This window comes from Aythya ferina (assembly GCF_964211825.1).
Source record: "Aythya ferina genome assembly, chromosome: Z".
NCBI lineage: Eukaryota > Metazoa > Chordata > Aves > Anseriformes > Anatidae > Aythya > Aythya ferina.
Window position 1 is genome coordinate 52,287,961 of NC_140299.1, and position 20,110 is coordinate 52,308,070.

Consider the following 20,110-nt stretch of genomic DNA (forward strand, 5'->3'; position numbering starts at 1 on the left):
CAGGGTGTTTGTAACTGGAGATGTGGACGAGGGAGCGATGACCGACAGTAACCCGGCGCGCTTCGTGCCGCAGGAGCAGCGCCTGTGGCCTGCTGCCGGGGCGCCCGCAGCCTGCCCGGGCTGGGCCTGGCACTGCGGGTGATGGGGTTTCTGCCCCAGGGTGGGTTTTCTAGGAGGGATCACCAGCCTGGTGAAGCGAAAAAATGAAATGTTGGGGGTAGCAGCAGCTGCTGTTACTCCGCCTGTTACTCCTAGGGCTGCCTGCGGGACTTTTCCTGTCAGGGCTTGATCTTTGCTGTGGGCTCCCACATCCTGCTCTTCTTGAGTAGACAAAGCAGCATGATGCCCTGCCGGTGGGCTCAGTGTCACCTGGAAATCTTCACCCCAGCAAATCCCGTCAGGCCTCCTCTCTCGGCTCTCCCTGCCACAGCTGCTTTCCTCCTTGTCTCCACTTATTTAAGCATAGTGAAAAGCGAGTTGGCCTCTCGAAAGAAAGAAACAGCATGAGGGGCAGTCAGTTGCTTAAGCTCCGGGCTTGTGAACTTTAATACTGTACATGGGTTTATAATTTCCAGATGGCTCGCGTCTGCTGTGAGGGAGATATGCATTTTTTTAAAACTGGGAGATGAAAGGTGAAGGTGAAGCTTTGTGAAAAGAAAATGGAAAAAAAGTGTTTGCAGAAATTTCGCCAGAGTGGTTAAGATTTGTTCCTATGTTTTCATGCAGTTCTATATGAGCTGATCTCTTTTTGTCTGCACACATCAGACTTAGAAATATTTTGTGGTAGAGTACATATAGTAGTTTTGTAGAGTACATCTTGTAGTTACTATTAGCATAATTAAATACGGACTACTAAATCCCTCCATGGTCCATGTACCAGCTGAGTCTTGCATTCAGTAAGAGCACAGGGATTATGTGAACCTGAGTCTTTGTGCAAGGCTAATGCTGGAGTAGATTTCACCCCAATGCAGGGTTATAGCTTGGTCTCCCTTGCTGCTTCTGTGTTGGACTAATGGAGAGTGTGTGCAAATTGAGTTTAAGTTTTAAATAAAGTTGCTTTTAATCCCCCAACCCCCGTTTTGAGATCAAGACATCATAGTTTGACATCTCTCAAAGCTGCTGTGCTTCAGAGCATTTTGCTAGCAGCTCCTGCTTTCTTTATGCTATTGTTTGCGTAATCCCCTCTCCCCTATTTGTCAGCTGTTGCTTTTCCTGTTCAGAGCTCTCACATGAATTTCCTTTTGGCTTTGCCCTGACCAAAATGTTGCTGGTTTTGTCACTTTTCAGATTTGAAACTTCGGGATTTCCTGGTTGACAACGAGACGTTCTCAGACTTCCTCTATCATAATGTGTCCATGCCATCATCTGCAGTAGAGGAGCTACTGAACGCAGAGGTCAAGCTCCAGCAGGTAAAGAGTGCTTTCAACCACTAAAATAATGGTCAGTCCATTGTTTGTTTAACTATAGTGCCATGATCCACAGTGCAGGACCCCTCTTTGCTAGGTGCTGTACAGAGAGGAAAATGCAATCCCTGCTTCTCTCTTCCTCCTTACCCTCAACTTACTGTTTTATTTGGTTGTAAACTGCAAAAAGACACTGAGACCCACAAGGAAATGTTTTGATTAGCATAAGAAACCAGCCTTGTACCCTTCAGGCTAAATGGAATTTCCTATTTCCTATCCTTTTTTTTTTTCTTTTTTTTTTTTTTTCCACCCAGTGAAACATTAATTAGGTTGCTAGTGCTGCACCTGAGTCAGGGCAATCCCAGACAGGAGTACAGACTGGATGGGGCCTTGGCCAACCTGATCTAGTGGGTAGCACCCCTGCCTGTGCCAGGGAGGTTGGAGTTAGATGGAGTTAGATGATCTTTAATGCCCCTTCCAACCCGAGCCAGTCTAAGATTCTAGGTACAGCTGCTGCCCCCCTTCCACATAGTGTCTCATTCTTCAGTGAATTCTCGCCAGCCATCTTTTTCAGTGCAGTTTGATAATTATTCCTACAAGTTAAGTTGTACTAAAAAAAAAAAAGGTGAAAAATAAATAGATGACATATCTATAAATGGGTGACAGCTTCTCTCACGTAAGGCTGTACAGAAAGGCCAATTCCGATTATGCAAACCTCTCACGGTAAATGCAGCCTTCTCCTGCAGTCTGTCAGTGCCCTATAGTTGCCTAATAAGCCCAGAATTACAGTTTGTAACCAAGTAGGGAACTGGAATTTCTGAGGAGAAAGTTCGCTGATGTTACTGTAATGTACTCCAGTGTCCTAAGCAGGGTCATGTATCCAGTGCACCACGTACACTACAGAAGCATAAAATTGGCCAAAGCCTTGTCCAGATGTGCACGTTGCTTCCTGGGGCAGAGAAGCTCAACCTCGTGTTTCTCTGACAGTAGCAGGCATGCTGAGGGGCCGTGGGGTTTGGAAGGAGCCCAGACCACCAGTGGGCAGGCAGCTGTGTGATCACATGCTGGATCATGGCTCGGATGGCAGGAGTAGGGCCATATCTGCGGGAAAAAGGCTGAGGTCCTGGTCTGGGCTGCAGCGTGACCCATTCAATGGCAGTGAGGAGCAAATAACAGTGGCCAGGTGTATGCTGCCTGGCACAAATCTCCCTGTTTTATACAACAGGGACAGTCCCAGGAGAGGACAGTGTGACCTGTGAACCTAAAACAGTCACCTGTGACTGCTTTCTTGGAAATGAGCTTGGCATTTTGGGAGTCTTAGGGAACTAACCTGCCATTTATTTGCTTATTGAAGACACTGTGGCTTCAGGTGGCTCAAAATGTTGAAGAGAATTGGCTAGGTGTGACTGGGTAGGTAGGAAGGGTAGGTAGGTTTGTGTTAGGGTCATGAGCCATGGATGGGCTGTGTTTGATAAGAGTATCTTTTATCCAAAGGAGCTTGAAATCTGAGTGAAATAGATGGTCAGACACTAGAGATTTGTTCATCCTCATTTTTTAAGTGAGCACTGAGAGACACTGGTTTTCTGTATATCCACCCAGGGAAGCTATTTTTGACTGAGCCCACAACTCCTGAGTGTCATTCCAGTTTCACAGGAATATCCCTTTTACAGCATGTGGTAGTAACGCTGCTGGCAAAAAAAAAATAATAAATCTTTCTAAAAAGTCTTGACTTCTTGATGCAGGAGTTATTCTGTGTATTCAGCCGAGTGTGCAGCATAGAAACATCCTATTTTTGGCATGTGGATGCAGACTAAAGTTAAAGGTTTGCATAAGTGTTGCATTATAAATCTCTTCCCTCTCATATCATTTCCATCCGCTTGTTTTCTGAACATAGTGCTCTTTTTCCCCCTGGATTGTTGATGCCCTTTTGGTTTTGAAAGACAAGAAAATTCTCAAGCTTACCAGCATTACGCAGAAACTGTTAACTCTTCTGGGATGTAGATCAATCCTCTTTAGTTTTTGCTGGAAGTTGGGCAATGCATGTTGGGTATTACAAAAGAACAGAAAACATAAACTGTAAAGCTCTTGTTCACTGTGTGTTCACAATCAAATTGTTCACTCTCTCTAGCCCCAAGGCAAACAAAATATCCTTTCCAAAAAGATTCCAGATTTTCCTTGTGTTTATTACTTTTTTGAAGTGTGTACCTGTTTGCTGTGCACCTCTTTCTTGTTGAACAAACCTAGATGTTTTATTGACCTTATTAAAGAAATAAACTTGCCTAACAGGGCTGAAAGGTGTTCATGATCAATCAGAGCAATTTTACGCATTTCCTTCACAAACAAGGTGATTGTTTGTGGATGAGTAAACCTCATCCACAAGCAAACCATCACCTTAAGTAAAAATATGCCCATAAAAGAAGACTTGAGGATCTTATCTCTTGTTTGTTGCAGTCAGTAAGATTATTCTTTATTTCACTGGTACATTATCTGCCCCCGAAACATTGCAAAACGTTTATCTTGGCTGCTAGTAAAGAGATGCATCAAGAGCTACAGGAGAAGGTGATCCTGATCCAGAACCACACTGAAAACGTAGCTGGCAGATCCAACTAAGGAGCTGGGGACATAGGTCTTTTGCCCTTCACATATATTTGCCAGACTTGTGTCTGGTCACAAGCCTTGCTTTGTCCCTGTGGCTCAGTTCCCAGGAGACTGAATATTGGGCAATGCGTGTACCCTTGGTTGGAGAAAATGGCTGCTGTGGAGGACAAGATTACTGCTGCTCTGAGCATGTGTGCAGGGAAGTGGAGAGAGACCTGTGTCCCCCAGGACTTTTCCCCCACGTACTCTGCAGGGAAACATGTTTTTCTTGGAATTCAGAGTTGCGTGTGGGTCAGGACCATGCAACTTGTAGAGAAAAATGCCCTCTTCCCTCTATCTGGAAATGTCATGAATGGTTAGTTTTGTCTAGGTGATGACCAGCTTTGTTCTATGACTCTTACACGTAGGGAGATTTATATGCTTTTCTCACTTGTCTAGGTCATAGTGTCTGGCTACCGAATGCGACTGCGAGATCTCTGCAATAGCTCAATGCTGTCTGAATTTCTTACAATCCAAAATCAGTCAGTGGCCATGGACTCTGAAGCCTTCCTTTGCGCCTTACCAAAGGAAAAGCTCCTTGCAGCCGAACAAGCCTTCCGTGCTAACCTGAATCCTTTGAAGCCTCTTCAGGTGAGTCTAATAGTTGAACTTGTGAGAAGCTATCGTTGACATTGTGGTGTTTTCAATCTGGGAATTTATCTCTGTATTTCTAGAGTGAATTGTTTATTGGCATTAAGAAAGAATATGGTCTTTATCATTGAAGCTTGAACAAAGTTGCTTCTTCCTGTCATTCCTACCCTTTCCGTTGCAGTGTTACTTGCATAGTGTAAATGTGTGTGGGCTATGATTTAGTTTGTCAAGAGGAAAATATTTATGCGGTATAGTAACAAACAGATGATGGGTTGTCCCTGTGTTTTGGTCAGCTGTATCGCAGCTGAAATGAGCACAGGTGTTAGACCGGCCCATGCTGGGTGCTAAAACCATCATCCTCTGCACTTAGCAAGGGGCTGTATGTAGAGTGCGGAAATTCCTCGCCAGGAGCAGATTTAATTCATATGAAGAGGAGTCAACTGTTAAAGACCCTGATTGAAAGGCTGACCAACTAAACAGATTTTGGAGCAAGTGCTCCAAAACTCATTGAAATTAAGGAAAACGTGTCAATTAGGGTGTGATTGCAATCTGGGCAGACTTAGCCGCTTATTCTAAGAAACCCCAGTGATGTTTTGTTGTTACATGCCCACAATATCTGGATAAAGAGCAAAAGTTTGAGGAAGTTAGTGCTGGAAATATCAGCGAGAAGGGACCACAGAACCCACTCTGTTACCCAGTAAAACAAACACTCTCTTGTGTGCACTGAAAGAAATAAACACTTTGGCTGTGTGAGTTTCCAGATTTGATGAGCCTTTCAGGACAGAAAGTCATGTACCACTTGCTTGGCTTTGTCCCCAGTCAAAGAGGGTCATTAATAAGTACTGGAATCATGTTACTCTTCAGTGCAGTGCACAGTGGACAGTTCTCTCTGCAGATCATTTTCAGTTTGCCATGTGTCCCCCATCTGCATTTTTTCTTTCTTGCTGGAAGTGCAAGCTAATCATGAGCATTAAGAAATAAGGTAACATTACTGAAACCACCCTCGTAACAAAAATGAGCAAAAAATGAAAAAAAATCAGAAAATGGCTATAAGCAATTTCTTTTGTGCAGTTTGATGTATATATGCATGCATTCACTTTAAATCATTCAGAGTCTCTAGAGTTTTTGGAACTGAGTAGGATGAAAGTAACCAGCTAGCACCATTCATCATCATCCTTTTGGGCCCTCTGGAGACTCCAGGTAGTTTTTACTCATGTTTGAAAGTCTCTACAATTGAGCTGGCAGAAGCAGATACTATGTCTCTGTTGTTACATCTGTATTGTTTACTGGTGAAAGAAAGCAGTCATAAGCCACTCTGATAGTGCTACTTGGCAACAGCAAAGTAGAGACATTAAGAGCAATTTTGGGTGACTTCTGAGAAGTTTGCTCATGATCCTGGCTTCAGAGAAGCCCAAGGCCTGAAGCCAGAAGTTCTAAACCTGCTGTATATTGTACACCATCCAGTAGAGGTCCATGGGTTTCTTCAGAAAAATGTTGCATGCTATCCACTAGTAAAAGCTGCTGTAATGGCTCAGTGAGTGAAATAAAACCAAGTTGCATCACTATGGCCAGGCAAAATGATTAAAATAACATCAGGATCATGACCAATGCATTTGAAACTTGGTGGCTTTAAAGGCTGAAAAAAAAAAGCCTTGACCTGTAGTAACATCTTGGAACAAAGAGAGAACTTTCTGTTCTTAAACAAAGAAGGCTTTTGACAAATAGCTTATCATTAAAGGCACTGGGGTCAAATCTTGGACAAGCACGCTGAAGCTAGCGTGCACCCTATCCACTACAGAGCCTGCAAACCAATGCCAGCAAGTTGACTGTCCCAGAGATTTATTTTTAATTTTTGGCTTAATCCCCTTGATGTCAGTAAGTAAAAGTAAGGGCCAAGTCAGATGCAGGTACAACAGAAATTTAGAGGCAGGTATTTGGCTCACATGATGAGACCTAAGCTCTGCTTGCTGGTTTTTGGGGAGGCAGAGAAAAAAACATCTTAATATAATTAGGTAGATACAACTGGAATGACGAGGACTTGGAACAATGTGCAAGAACTGTGTAAGTTCAACACTAAAGTCTTGAACAGTAAAATGGAAGTTTTTGCTGTTCAGGTGGCTGTCATGTCTGGTGTGCTGCATATGGAAGATGCAGGCCAGCATCCACCTGCTTGCTCTTGCCCTTGTACATTCCTGTTTGTTGTTCCCTCCGCAAGACCATAAGCAAATTGCGTTAGGGAATTGACCTGGATTAGAATGAACTAATGTAATTGTATGGTTACACAAACATTTGTGCAGAAAGATGGAGGGGGGTTGGTATAAGACTGGGAACCGAGTGGTCAGGGTGTATGGGGAGGGGACTTGAGACCCCTGTGTCAACACATGCTTCTATTAGCTTAAAGTGTTTATGCCTTTGCAGGCTGAGGGAAACAATAAGTGTTTCAGGTAACTCAAAACAAAACAGTTTTTTTTTTTTTTTAGTTTTTTTTTTTTTTTTTTTTTTTTTTTTTTTTTGTGAATGATGAAGAGACCAGAGTTTTAAAAAGCAAATTAAAACAGGTGCACAGTGAAATGTGTGAGCTCTGAATGTCACGGCACTGTAAAGGAAGTTTGAAAAAGAAGGCAAAAACTCAATACTTGTCTTTGCATATCTGCTCATCTGTTCTATCCCAAACAGACACTGAGTGTTGCACGAAGTGGATTAGTACAGTTAAGATAAAGGATTTCCAATTAAAATTTTTACCTACGCCTTTCTAGCTCTGCCACTGATCCTTTGTGTGACTTTCAATTACCCTACTCTTGTAGGGCGAGAAAACAGAGCCAGGATGGTAGAGGCATGGTAGGGAAGTTCAGGTAGGCCTCCTTGTTACCTCCTTTGTAAGAACCTATTTGGGGAGGGCTTTTTAAGATGGAAGAAAATCTGGGAGTGATCACAGGGTGCCATGGCAGAGGATCAGCTTTCCTTCTTGAATGGAGTATTCGATCTGCTAGAAGCAACAAATGTTTATAAAAGTCAGATTCTTTTTTCTAGGTCCCACATCTCAATCTTCATCCATTCCCTGAAGCATTTTTGGCCAACAATAAGAACAATGGGCTGTAGTACATTTTGTTCAAGCCAGTTGCAGGCACAGCTTGTCTTCAGTGGAAGGTTTGCCTTCCACTGGGTGTATTCAGTGAGACTAAAGTGGGGCAGGAGGAGCTGGTTGGAGAAAAACAGAGAAACAGAACCTCTAATTCCATGCAGACAAGTTTTATTTTCAGCTATCTCTCTGTGCTAGGCCAGGAGTTGTCCCATGGAAGAGCTGTACAGGCAGGGGAAGGTTATGAGGAGCAATGGCATTAAGTCAGAGATGTCCCAACAGACTGGTGTTGATGGGTAGGGACTATCTTATAGCATAAAATTACATGTCTGTGCAACAACGTTTACCTCTGCAAATCTCCCCAGTTTAAAAAACAACTTGGAGGGAGACTGTTAAGTGACAGAGACATTTCAGATTGGCCTTGTGGGATTTTGCAGCAGTGCTGCTTAAGAAGGGCTTTGCCACATTCACTTCCAGTGGTGTGGGTCTGTAACAAGCCATAAACATGTTGTGGCTTCTGTACTGTAGTGGTGCTAGAAGGAGTGTGGGTGAGCACATGAAACTCCAATTGTTCTTTTCCCTTCATAATGCAGCTGGTATTTTGTCATATGGTTAGCATGAACTAAGCATTGAATGTTGAATGCATTCCAGTTGAAAAAAAAAGGCTTTAGAAAAGGTCTCGTAATGTAAATACATGCTGCAACTAAACTTGTGGCTTTCCTTGCTCTTTTGAGTGTTTTCGGTCAAGCACAATGATATCATGATTTCAAGCAGCTGTACTTTGGGACTTCCACTCCCAGGAAACAAAAGCAGAAACACAAAGCATGTGATTTTTCTGCAAAGTTCAGTGCTCAGTTTCCACTAAGATCAGCGTAAAATTGTAATAACTGTTTCAAAGCAAACATGGCAGTGGTCTCTTAAGCAGAAGCAATTACCTGTTACGCTGCAGCAAGTGACAATTTTGTTGTAACCTCCCAGCACTTCAAATACGGATGTGTTCTCGTGTATGTTAAAGAGTTTTCCATCCCTTCTAGCAGGAGCTGACAGGTGGGTTTATTTAAGGCTTGTCTTGACTGGGCAGTCAACTCTAGTTACCTCGAGTATTTCTGTGTTTTGTGTCCTGTAAGCGCGCACATGCGAGCACACAGCGTGTGCTTAGTGCAATGGGTAGCTGCAGAATATTAAGACATTTGCATGCCCTAAAAGGCAAGACTAGATGAAGGCATAACTTACCAGCCACAAGCACAGTAATTGTACAGGGCAGCTCTGTTCAAAACCTGCTAGAACTTTGTCTTTCCACCATGTGCCAGGAAAAGACAGGTGATGTCTTCCAGCATTTCACCAGCAAATGAGCCATTACCCCCACCTTGTTTTAGTGCAGACACCTGCAAAATACACTGTCACACTGGGACCAATCCTACTTGAGAAGCGCTGAATCTAGAGGACACTTCTGAATGTAAAGAACTACGCAGAGCCACTGCAAAAAGTTATTTTCCAGGGAAACTGATGACATTTCAGGGTCAGATTTGAAAACTTGAATCTCATAAGGCTTACATACTTGTTCAGACCAAAGTCCTATTCAACTCGGTGTCCCTTGAGTGCTACTCCAGCCGCGCTACTTCTTCAGCTAAGCCTGAAAACTTGGTATTTTTTTTTCTGTCATGAATTCTTCTTAGCCTTTTTCAATCCCATGTTAACTTTTACCTTCAGCATTGCATAGTATGCACAAAATTTTTCCATTTTGACTGGGTTGTGTGTGAAGTAGCTCCTTTGGTTTGTATTAAACCAATCATTACAATGGAAGCCCTCTGTTCTTCTATGATGAGGTGCAGTGAACAATCATGCTCTATTCATGTTCTCCATCCCACTACTAATTCTACAGACCCCTGTCATATCCTCTGCTTGTCAATAAGATTTCTGTTGAAGAACTGTGGTCTTTTGTTCTTCCGTCAGAAGCCATTTGTATCTTAAAATCATACTTGTGGCCTTCTTCTGTACTTGTGTTCTTTTGGAGATGGAGGATCCAAAATTGCACATAGTACTTGAGAGACAAGAAAGCACCATGAATGTATATTGGTGTTGACCCGTCTTATCATAGTAATTCTGCGATCTCTTCTCTGTGTGGTGCTAGCTAGTTCAGAACCATCCCGGGGTATCTTAAGGTAGAACTGTCTTCTCCCTGTGTACTTTACTTTGCAGCACTGAATTTCATCTGGCACTTTATAACAGTGTGTCAACATGAGGTCTTTCACTAATCCTTTGCAATTGGCTTTCGACTTTCACTATTCTGAACCAATTAGTATCATCAGAAAACCCTTCCTCATCCACCCTGTCCCTGAATACACCAAACAATGCAAATCTGCATAGAGCTTGATGAAGTGTAATGGAGCTGACCGGGCTTGTCTTACAGTATGCACGAATCTAGGACTTTCTACTTCATCTCATTGCTGAAGTGGTAGTGCAGGTACGTAGCTTTGATATTTGCTATGTGTATTCCTTTAAAATAGCTTGAAGATCTTATCCTGTGGGGAGTTTTAATTGCTTTTCTTCTAGCTCTGATGTGTTTTGGTTTATCTGAACCTTAAGGTCTGTGTTCAGTAGAAATTCATAGACGCTAGAAAGCCTCCCTGAATTTACAGCTGGCTTTGGAGCAGGCATGAACTGAGCACTCAGCAAAGTTAGCTAGGTGTAAATATCCCAGCAGCAGATCAGTGGAACAGTGCCCAGTTACACCAGCTGACACCGACCAACTCTTACTACCCTTCAGCAAGTCAGCTGGAGCATGTGAAAGACTCCAGACTTTGCTTCCAGCAATTGTCTTGGGAAGGATGGAAAAAATGAAAGGCTTCAGCCCAAAAGATTTGTACTAAAATCAAGGGTCTTGACTGTTCCTCTGTGTCACAATGCTGTAATATGTAGCTATGAATGTGAAATCTTAGGAAATGATTTTAATCCTCATTCCTCTGAAAGAAGGATTGTGTCCAAAGCATTAGGCTAAAGAGTCTTGATGCTTCTCTTGCAGTAAATGTTTCTCATGTAGTCAAAGGTAGTGCTTTAACTTTTAGTCAAAGGTAGTGCTTTAACTTTATCCAGAAATAAAACAGAAGAAAAAAGAAAGAAAAACCCAGCCCCCCCACCAGTTACATGGAGGGCAACTATAAACAAGGAGTTGTCTTCAGTGGGACTCCCAGGTCAAGCAACTGCTGGAGCAAATGGAGTTTCCAGGAAGAAACTGTGCCTTCCACTTCTAGAAACCTGTCACTATTTCTGTTGTGGTGCTGTTGCTTTAAGGAACCTGTTTCTTTTAAAATGCACCACTGGTTTAGTCTGAAAATGCACAGGCCTGGTGGGAGGACTCAGGTGATGAAGATCACCTGAAGGTGAGATGTACTGTGCAGCAGGATTTCTGAGCTGGAAGCTGTGGAGTCTCCATGGCATTACGGGGTGCTGAAGCCTGGGGTTGCTTGAGCTCCAGGTTGCACAGGGAGCCTGTCTTCCCTGTCAATCACTTTGCCTTGTAAGCAGTCCTAACTACTCTTCTCTACAAGGATGTCTACAATGGTTTAATTTCCGCGTTGGTTGGTGCCTGTCAATGACTCCCATCTTCTTTTTATCTCTTGCAGAGACACATTTCTTTTAACTCTTCCTTGCGGGATCTGTCAGAAACTGTGGAGGCTTTGAAAGAGAGCCTGGGAAAGCTTGTTAAAGAGGTAAGTGTGTCCTTTATGTCAGAATAATACATTGGTGTGGTGGTGGCTGCCCATGCCTGTGGTCGAGTACAAGAAGCACAAGTCTCCTTGGTGCAACTCAAAGTCAAGCCCCTTGCTGTTTTTCAAATTACCCCACCATCCTACAGCTATTGTCCCTATATGTTGACAGAGGCAACACCTGCTGTGCAACCCCTTGGTGCACAGAACTCCAGATCATGGACACCAGTCTTTAGGCATGTGGCTAAAAGATTGGGTACACCCAGGAAGCGCAGGAGTTACATTTTCTGTGGGGTTTACTTTCTCAGCGGTGGCACAACAGTTACCTTTGCAATATATATCTGTTGACTAGCAGCAGCTCGCAAACTACCTGTGGAGGTTTGCCTCTGTTTCAGCTTTTTCACTCAGTTGCCAACCATGCTAGGTGTGTTTCTGTGTTGCAGATACTTGCTCTTAGGTTTGGTGAGGGTATGGCATGTGGAAGAGCTGTTGTGGATGTTACAACTGAGCAAACTGCAGGGTACTATTTGCTCTTTGTCTTTGGATAAGTAGCTTTTGGGGGCAGAGATTGTTTTCTGATCTTTGTGGGGCACCCAATGCAGTGGCATCACAGCAGCAACTGAGAAAGGCTCCGACAAAATACAGGGATTTGCAGAGGCAAAGTGACATTGTAGAGACTGTATTTGTTTTTGCAGGTGAAACAGTGGATTAAGAATAAAGCCCTGCATGCCTAGTGTGAGTCAGAAACCCAAACCCCAATTTTTTTTATTTTAATTTTTGGAGCCAGAAACATCTTAGCCACTTTCTGCCCGGCTCCGACTTCGACATGCTGCTACCAGGCAAAAAAACATTCTCTCTCCCTCTAGCAGAGATCACAACCACCTAAACTAAACAATAAACTGAGCCTCCTCCTCCTCGAGCCTTCCGTCCGCCCGTCCGTGCAGAGCGGTGAACGGCAGTAACCCCGGGGAGCGCAGAGGAACGGGTCACTCGGGGTTAGCAGCGTGCGCTCCCCTCCCACCCCGCCGGGAGCCAGCACCGTGCCAGCCAGCAGCCCCTGGCACGCGTCCCTCACCCCAGAGCCCCAGAACCTGCCACTGGCTGCCTTCTGCAGTGAAATTAAGATGATTCCCGGATCAGCTGCACTTCAGACCACGGCAGAGCCCTTGCTGCTCGCAGGGAGGCTGCCCTTAAGAGTTTGGTTACAGCTGTTTCCCGTTACGTCACTTAAGCTTGCCTTTTTTTTTTTTTTTCTTCTTTTTTTTTTTTCTTCTCTTTTTTTTTTTTTTCTTCTTTTTTGTCTGGGATAAAAATAATTGAAACCATGTGACATTCAGTTTGCTGATGTGGCTGAAAATGTCCCAGGGTAGCGTGCCTTTTGCTTGGCAGCTGTTTTGGGTAGGACTACCTTTTATGCTGCCTTATTACTGTGCAAACAAAGGCAGCATTTTCCTTTGCGTACAGCGTGAGCTGCTCCAGATGGCTTGACCGAAAGTTACTTCTTATTGTCTGGCAGGCTGATTTCTGTGTGAAAAGGAGGGACTTGCTCCCTTGTTTCACAGGGCAGCAGCTTGAGGGGGTGGAGAGAGCTATTGTTTGTGCCACGTCTAGAAGCCTTTCTAGCAAGGAATTTTAATTAGAGAATAGTCTGAACAAAATATTTGTCTCTTAGTGTGGGGATTGATTGGGTCCGTGTCCCTGTGCTCTTTAAATCAACCCAGGAGGGCAGATTAAACTCTGAGAGCAAGGGCAACTATTAAGAAACACGGAGCCAGGTCTGATGTCTGGGAGAAGTAGTTCAGTAACGCTTCAGCCATGTGAGATATTTGCTTCCAGTGGTGTGAACGGAGCAGCTCTGCACATCTATTGTAAAACTGGTGCCAAAGATGAAACAAAGCTGCTTGCTCAAACTTTGTTTTTAAAATAACAAATACTTTCGTTAATGCAATCCCTCTGCAAGACAGTTTGTGGCAATTAGCTACCCTTTCTGTTTCTGTACCTTTGCCTGTCCTAAGGAGCTGATGGCACTTTAGCTAAAGCAGTGGACATTTACCAAAGAAAATTCAACTGTCTTACCTAAAGTACCAAAACCTCCCAAGGCATCCCTTTGAATTGGAGACTCACACTGTTATGCCTGAAGTGCAGCCTCGGCCTTTTGGGTTGGGAGACATCAAATCCAAAATCCACCTGAGTATATTTAACCAAGTACAGTTGTTGTCTTCTCTTTTTCATTCACATCCTACGATGTTAGCGCCCTGTCAGTCACCCTGAATCTGCAGAGCCTGATTGATTGGCACCAGGGTGCAGACAAAGGCACCAGTGAGCAGTGAGGAAATGAAAGTACTCTTGAAGCAAGTCTGGATACAAGTACTGAATCCCCAGGTTTTAGCTGTTCTCACAGCTGTCTTCTATCATATCAATGTGTCGTGTTTTCAGGCAGCTAAAAATAGAGGCTCCTTGTGTATGTGACACAAAATAGCTCTTGTTTAGCATCAAGATTTTTTTTTTGCCCAGATGTTGGCACTTCTAGAGCATGCACAGAACTACAAATGAACACAAAGGGCCAGGTTTAACTACAGGGTAGGGCCAGAGACCCTGGGTATTCCTGCCTCAGTTGAATTAGCATTGAGTTATTATGGGACACCATTGCTTTCAGGGGTTGTTGTTGGCTGGCTTTGCCAACTGTCCTAGACCTTGAATACCTGCCATTTTATTTAAACAAAGGTGACAGAACTAAGACACGGCAGACCTGGCAGCAGGGCTTTGACTGACTCCAAAAACAGAGTAATTGGGGCCATCTAATTTTATTTCTGAGATGCATCTGAGGAGCAATTACAAATAGGTGTCTCAGCAGCTCTGCTTGCCCTTATTAGTGCAAGTCGCTATTCTGGGCAGCACAGCAAGAGCATCACAGTTCATGTCACCTGATATTCAGTAGCAGACAAGAAATCAGATCAAATGCTAGAAAAGATTTAGAAAAGGATAGGGAACCAACTGTGGAAGATGTTACCATGACACTATGCAAATCTGTGGTTTGCCCTCCTGTTTGATACGGAGTACAGAGCTAGGCACTTTGTCTCCAAAACGCAGTAGCAGACCTGAAAAAAGTTCAGAGAAGGGCAATGGGGACATTTAGAAGTGGAATGACTTTCACGTAAGGAACAAGAGAGCAGTCTGGGACCTGTCAGCCTGGTAAAGAGATGAGCTGGGGATATGACAGAGGTCTGCCGAGTTGAGTGGCCCAGAGAAAAAGAGATAGGGACTGAATGTTCACTGTGCAAAAAGTGTGGCACCAAGTGAAGCTAACAGTAGCCAAGTTTAGGAGAGGGAGAGGAGGTTCTTTCCAGTGATATGTTGTATGCTAAATATTTGCAGATGTTCAAATACCATGGAAGACATTCATTGTGAGTTAGCAAATAGACAGAAGTTCCCTGAGCTGAAAATAATTGGAATCTGGAAGGTTACTTGGGGGGGGAAGTTTGTTCTTGGCCTTGCTTTTTTGTTTCCTAACATCCACTTACTGTCACCATCACAGAGGTTACTGAGCTAAACAGACTTTGTGTGTGTACGGACACACCTCTGTTTTCTTGCTTCTCCAGCCAGAGAGCCTGAGAGTAGTGGTCCAGTGTAGCACAAAAGCAGTGCTCATGGACGTGCATCATTTTTCTCCTCGTGGTGAGCCTGGCCATGTCTCTGAGCATGGAGACATTGATGCAGTGTCATAGGCTGAGCACCTGCTGCTTTTGTTGGTGACAGATCCTGCAGGTAGCTGCCACAACAAGTAAATGTGTCTTGCAGTACAGAATCTCCCTTCCAGCCGTGAGCATTGCATCTCTGTGCCTGGTGTTGAGCGAGCAGGGCAGTAGAAGGCTTCTCACCATGGTTGGCTTCATGTTCTGTGGAGTAAAGGCACACACCGTGGTCAGGCCTGAGGCTGCAGCTGGGCTTGTTTTCCTGGGCTTTCAGCAAAGCTGTTGACAAAGGGGCAGGGAGGTGCTAGGGCAGGCACAGCGTTGCTGGTCTAGGAGGTCAAACTTTCTGCCTGGTGTAAATCTGAGGAGGCTTGCTGACCCTGGTGGAGCTGTGCCGGGTGACACTGCCAGAGCGCTGGGGCCTGCAGCTTTGCAAGGCTGGGTCTGATTAGCTGCTCCCACTCCGTGTTGTTTCCTTATTCCCTCTTCTGAGTCGCTCCACCCCGGAGTGAGGGGACTGCTGGAATGTGAGCTATTGTGCAACCAGAGAAGTGGTTTCCATGTGAGAGGGCAGGAAAGGCAGGAACCACCACAACACTGAAGGAGAAAACGTAGAATAAAGAGCTCGATAAGTACATGGTCTCCACGTTTTCCCACAGTGGTAGGGGGAAACACACTTCTCCCGGTCTCTCCTGTTAGTTGTGCATCCAGTGGGACTCTCATCTGTCTGAAAACAGATGTGTGGCTTGAAGGAGAACGGCAGGATCTTTTCCCTTCACTAATCCAGTTCCTACCCCTGTCTCCATTCTTCTCCCACTCCCTTCCAGTTGCTGAGCATGAAGAGCTGGAGCGACATGAGGCAAGAGGTGATGTTCCTGACCAATGTGAATGCATCAAACTCCTCTACGCAGATCTACCAGGCTGTGTCACGTATTGTGTGTGGCCATCCCGAAGGTGGAGGGCTCAAAATTAAATCCCTCAACTGGTACGAGGACAACAATTACAAAGCACTGTTCGGAGGCAACAACACTGAAGATGATGTAACCAACTTCTACGATAACTCCACAAGTAAGTGTAACCCTGTCGTGGCCCAAGGTCCCATCCACTCCATGGCTGTAATGACTGCTATATTCTAAACTTCACGGGTGAAAGCAGGTGATCCTGAGGGTCAGCATACCTGCTACTGTTCCAGAAAAGTACACACATGCTGTCTGAGCAGCCAACCACTGCCTCCTGCACGTGCCTTTAGGGACAGCAAGGGTGTCAAGATGTAAGGGATTCCCATGGACCTCTTGCAGAAGGTCCACTGAAGGCTATGTGGACCTCCTTGAAGGGAATGGAGAGCACAGTTGCATGCGGTCTTTGGAAATCTGGCCTTTTCTGTGCAATTTTGGCATGCAGTGTGTTGCATGGGCTGTGCAGGTAAGTGTGGCTGTTAATCATGGAATATGCCATTAATGCTGGAAGCTCTGCAGGTACTCCATGCTTGCTGGGCAGATGGTGAAGGCTCAGGCTGAAAAGGGCATTTTGTGGAGCTTTGCAGCAGAGGAGGGTTTTTGTTTTGTGACAGCTGCTCTGCTTTCAGCTGTGACCGTCCTTAAAGTGCGTGCGAGTGGGTCATGTGCCTTCTGCAGTTGTCACAGTGCTATTCAGCCACTCACCCTGTCCTCTCCTCCTCAGCACCCTACTGCAACGAGCTGATGAAGAACCTGGAATCCAGCCCGCTTTCCAGAATTATTTGGAGGGCTTTGAAACCCTTGCTGATTGGGAAGGTCTTGTACACTCCAGACACACCAGCCATAAGGAAGGTCATGACTGAGGTAACTCTAACCCTATCCTCTGATACGCAGTGTGAGGTATGTGCTCTGGCTGTACAGCTAAGCTTCTCTGTGTTAAATTGGGTCCAGATGCAAGCCTAGAAATGATTGTCCACAAAGCACAGCCTCCATAGTCGCTCACTTCCCATGCCAAAGGCTTGAAGAGAAAAGGCCAGTCTCTACTCCATGTCTACACCTTACTGGAGACATTTGTGGTGGTGCTTTGTGATTACCCGCAGGATTTGCAGCTCTGATGTGGGATATGAGACTGGGAAAGACCTTGATATGCCTTCAGATATCTTTCCTCTCCTCCGTTGCAGGCTGATAGCTGATCCTTAACCATTTCTGATAGCAGTTTACCTAATGTGCTCTCTATTTCCCCTCAGCAGACTCTCCTAGCACCTGGGGAAGGGCTGCCTCTGTGTGCCCTTCATCTCCAAATTCCACCAAGCCTTAAGAGTAGTCTTCCAAGCAGGCCCTGCTCAGCCACAGCCATCTTCACTCCCTCTTCTAATTTTCCTTCCAATATGCACATGCCTTTCCTTACTCCTGCCCTTGCGGAAGCTGTTGCTCTTTGAATATAAGCAATGCTCAGTACTTCACTTGACAGGTCAATACACCCTCTCAGCCTGCTGTGGATCTGAGCCAGGTTTTGGGAATAACCTTCCTCCTCTCTTTGCCGACAGGTGAACAGGACATTCCAGGAGCTGGGTGTGTTTCGTGACCTCGGGGGGATGTGGGAGGAGATAAGCCCGAAGATCTGGACATTTATGGAAAGCAGTCAGGAAATGGATCTGATTCGGGTCAGTATGCTGTTCTTGCCAGAACCACTACCATCGTGTTCTGCGATAAGTCATGAAACACTTGTTTTGGATAGCGCTTCAGCACTAGTCTGGGCAGATAAATAGTATGGATGTGACCCCCTTTTTGAAACATGTTGTGGTTGTACCAGTCTTGCCTTGTGCTGGACACTCCTTCATGTAACATCCTGCCACAAACAGGAGCAGACCACGTTTAAGAGCTGCTTCTAATCTACCTCTGTGGGGAAGTGTGCTGCTTCTTCCACACTGTTGCCCTAATTCTGTGCAAATATCTGGCTGGTGGTATTTTTGTGGAGTTGGTGACATATTCTGCTGCCTGTGCTGTGCACTCCTCTGTAAAAGTGCTCTCTGGAGCAGCTGCTTTCATGACCCACCATATACCTAGATCAGATCCTGGAATGTGCTAGGTGGCCTCAGGCCCCATTGAGTGCAGTCAGATTTAAATGGTTATTGTCTTAGAGCTACACCTAGATGCCTGGTGGTCACCTGGCACAAACCTTGTAAAAAAAAATAATTTTGGCTTGTATGGTATGCTTAATTTAGTAATAGTTGAGTATTTTTGGGGGAAGAGGGAACATCACCCTGCAGCTGATCACTTCATAACGTGTTACGTGTACAAGACCATGAAGAAAGGGTTGGGAGCCTTGTTTGGATTTGACACACTGCTATTCTGTTGGCTCCCCAGAGCATTGTGCCCAGTGTAAGACCTTCATTACTAGGGCATTATCTGCTTATTAAAAGTACAAGAGGCTTAGTTCGCTTTGCTTCCCTCAGGTGTAGCTCAGGGGTGGGTCTTGCACCTCTGCATTGATGTCTTTGGAAACGCAGTGATGTAAAACTGTAACAGCACAACAGAAAATCAGTTGCAGAGGAACTTTTCCTGCTGGCAGCTGGGTGGGTGTTATAGCACAGGTGTTACACAGAGATCTCCCTGGGTTTGTTAAACCTTGAAGTTCATTCCTTGTTGATCCCAATGCAATGATGTGCAGAACAGTCCCTGACCTATCCTGTTGCTCTTCCCAAGAACACGACATACCTGAGAGGATGAAGACATCATTTTTATTACTCCTGTGCCTCTGTTGGCTTTATTAAAATTACTTCTGCAGATACTGGTAGCAGAGAGATGAGAATCAGGCCCACCGATTGTAAATTGAACTGCTTGCTGCAGGGAGTGCTGACTGAGACAGGATCTGGGTATTGGTTTGGTTTGCAGTTGTGTCTTTTGAAAGGTGAATGTTGCTGGCTTTTTTTGTTTTTGTGCTTAAATGAGCCCTAGGCTTTACTGATTCTTTATTTTATGCATCCTGTTAACTCTGCTGGCTCTGGTGTTTACTTCTTGGTCTTCCCAACAGTCTGGTCTCTTCCCCTGTACTGGTGCAGTAGCAGAAGTTCCTTTGCGGTCACCTGCAGCGGTTCTTGCTCGCAGCAGTACTGCATTATGAACACCTGGGCAGCTCTCAGGCAGCATCCTGTTGGGTTTAGCAATGCAGCACAGCTCTCAGCGGTAGGCTAAAACATATAGCTGCCTGCTTGGGACTGTTCCACTCTGCTGTTTGCAAGTCCCTGAGACTGCTGTGCTGTCGGGAGACGGGTTGTCACCTCCCGGCTTCCTTTGGTGTGGAACATGTTTGGTGTATTTCCTTCTGCGGTAGAGGAAAACTGCTTTTCCCACTCACTGCTGGCACTTCCAGCCTGATGCTAATGCAGCTACTGACTCCAGGGAGGATGGGACGTGCCCCCAGGAGTTACTGTCTGTTAATGCTGCTGCTGGACATGATGAGGCTGAGCCCTGTGCCTGCAGGCGTGGTGCCCTTCCTGAGAGCAAGGGTGGGGTGGCCAGCCTCAGGAGACCGAGTGCGCAAAGGCAGCGTTGTGCAGCCTGTCGTGCATCCCTGTTTGTTCAGATTTCCCTTTTGCATGTTCTCCTTTGTCAGCTTGGCTTGTTCTGTTCTCCCAGTTTGTGATTCTGTTTTTGTAACTCATGTGACCCGTTGCTTTCGGGTTTGTTGCTAACAGCTGCACATGGGGACGCTCCTCTCCGCACCTTTCAGCTTCATTCTTTGTTCTGGCAGAAATTCCATTTCCTGTTTTTATTGGTTATGATTTTTAGTTTTCCCCCTTTGCTGGCTGGTTTTTCCTCCCTTTCAGGTTAGCTTTATCTCTTACAGTTAATGCTGCCTTCCTACCTGCCCTTACATTACTGCCCACAGCTCTCAGTTCTGCTTTACTGCCAGGTGCTCCTACCTGGATTGCACTTGTGCAGGGTGTTACATATATACCTAGTAGGTCCACAGCCCACCCTCCAAAAGCTAGGAGCTAAACCACGTGAAAACAGCACTGTCTCCAGTGGGAGAGCAGAGAGG

The 20,110-nt window shown here is 45.2% G+C and overlaps 1 protein-coding gene across 2 annotated transcripts in view; it reads left to right on the top strand.

Annotated features, from left to right (window-relative positions):
- The window catches only part of ABCA1 (ATP binding cassette subfamily A member 1), a 91,580-nt gene that overhangs the window by 41,408 nt on the left and 30,062 nt on the right, over positions 1–20,110 (top strand). For both annotated transcript variants that reach the window (XM_084503469.1, XM_084503470.1), the window contains exons 6-11: positions 1,288–1,409; positions 4,440–4,631; positions 11,334–11,420; positions 15,937–16,177; positions 16,790–16,929; positions 17,613–17,729. In XM_084503469.1, the coding sequence (XP_084359595.1) occupies positions 1,288–1,409; positions 4,440–4,631; positions 11,334–11,420; positions 15,937–16,177; positions 16,790–16,929; positions 17,613–17,729 (899 nt within the window). The remainder of the gene's footprint in view (positions 1–1,287; positions 1,410–4,439; positions 4,632–11,333; positions 11,421–15,936; positions 16,178–16,789; positions 16,930–17,612; positions 17,730–20,110) is intronic.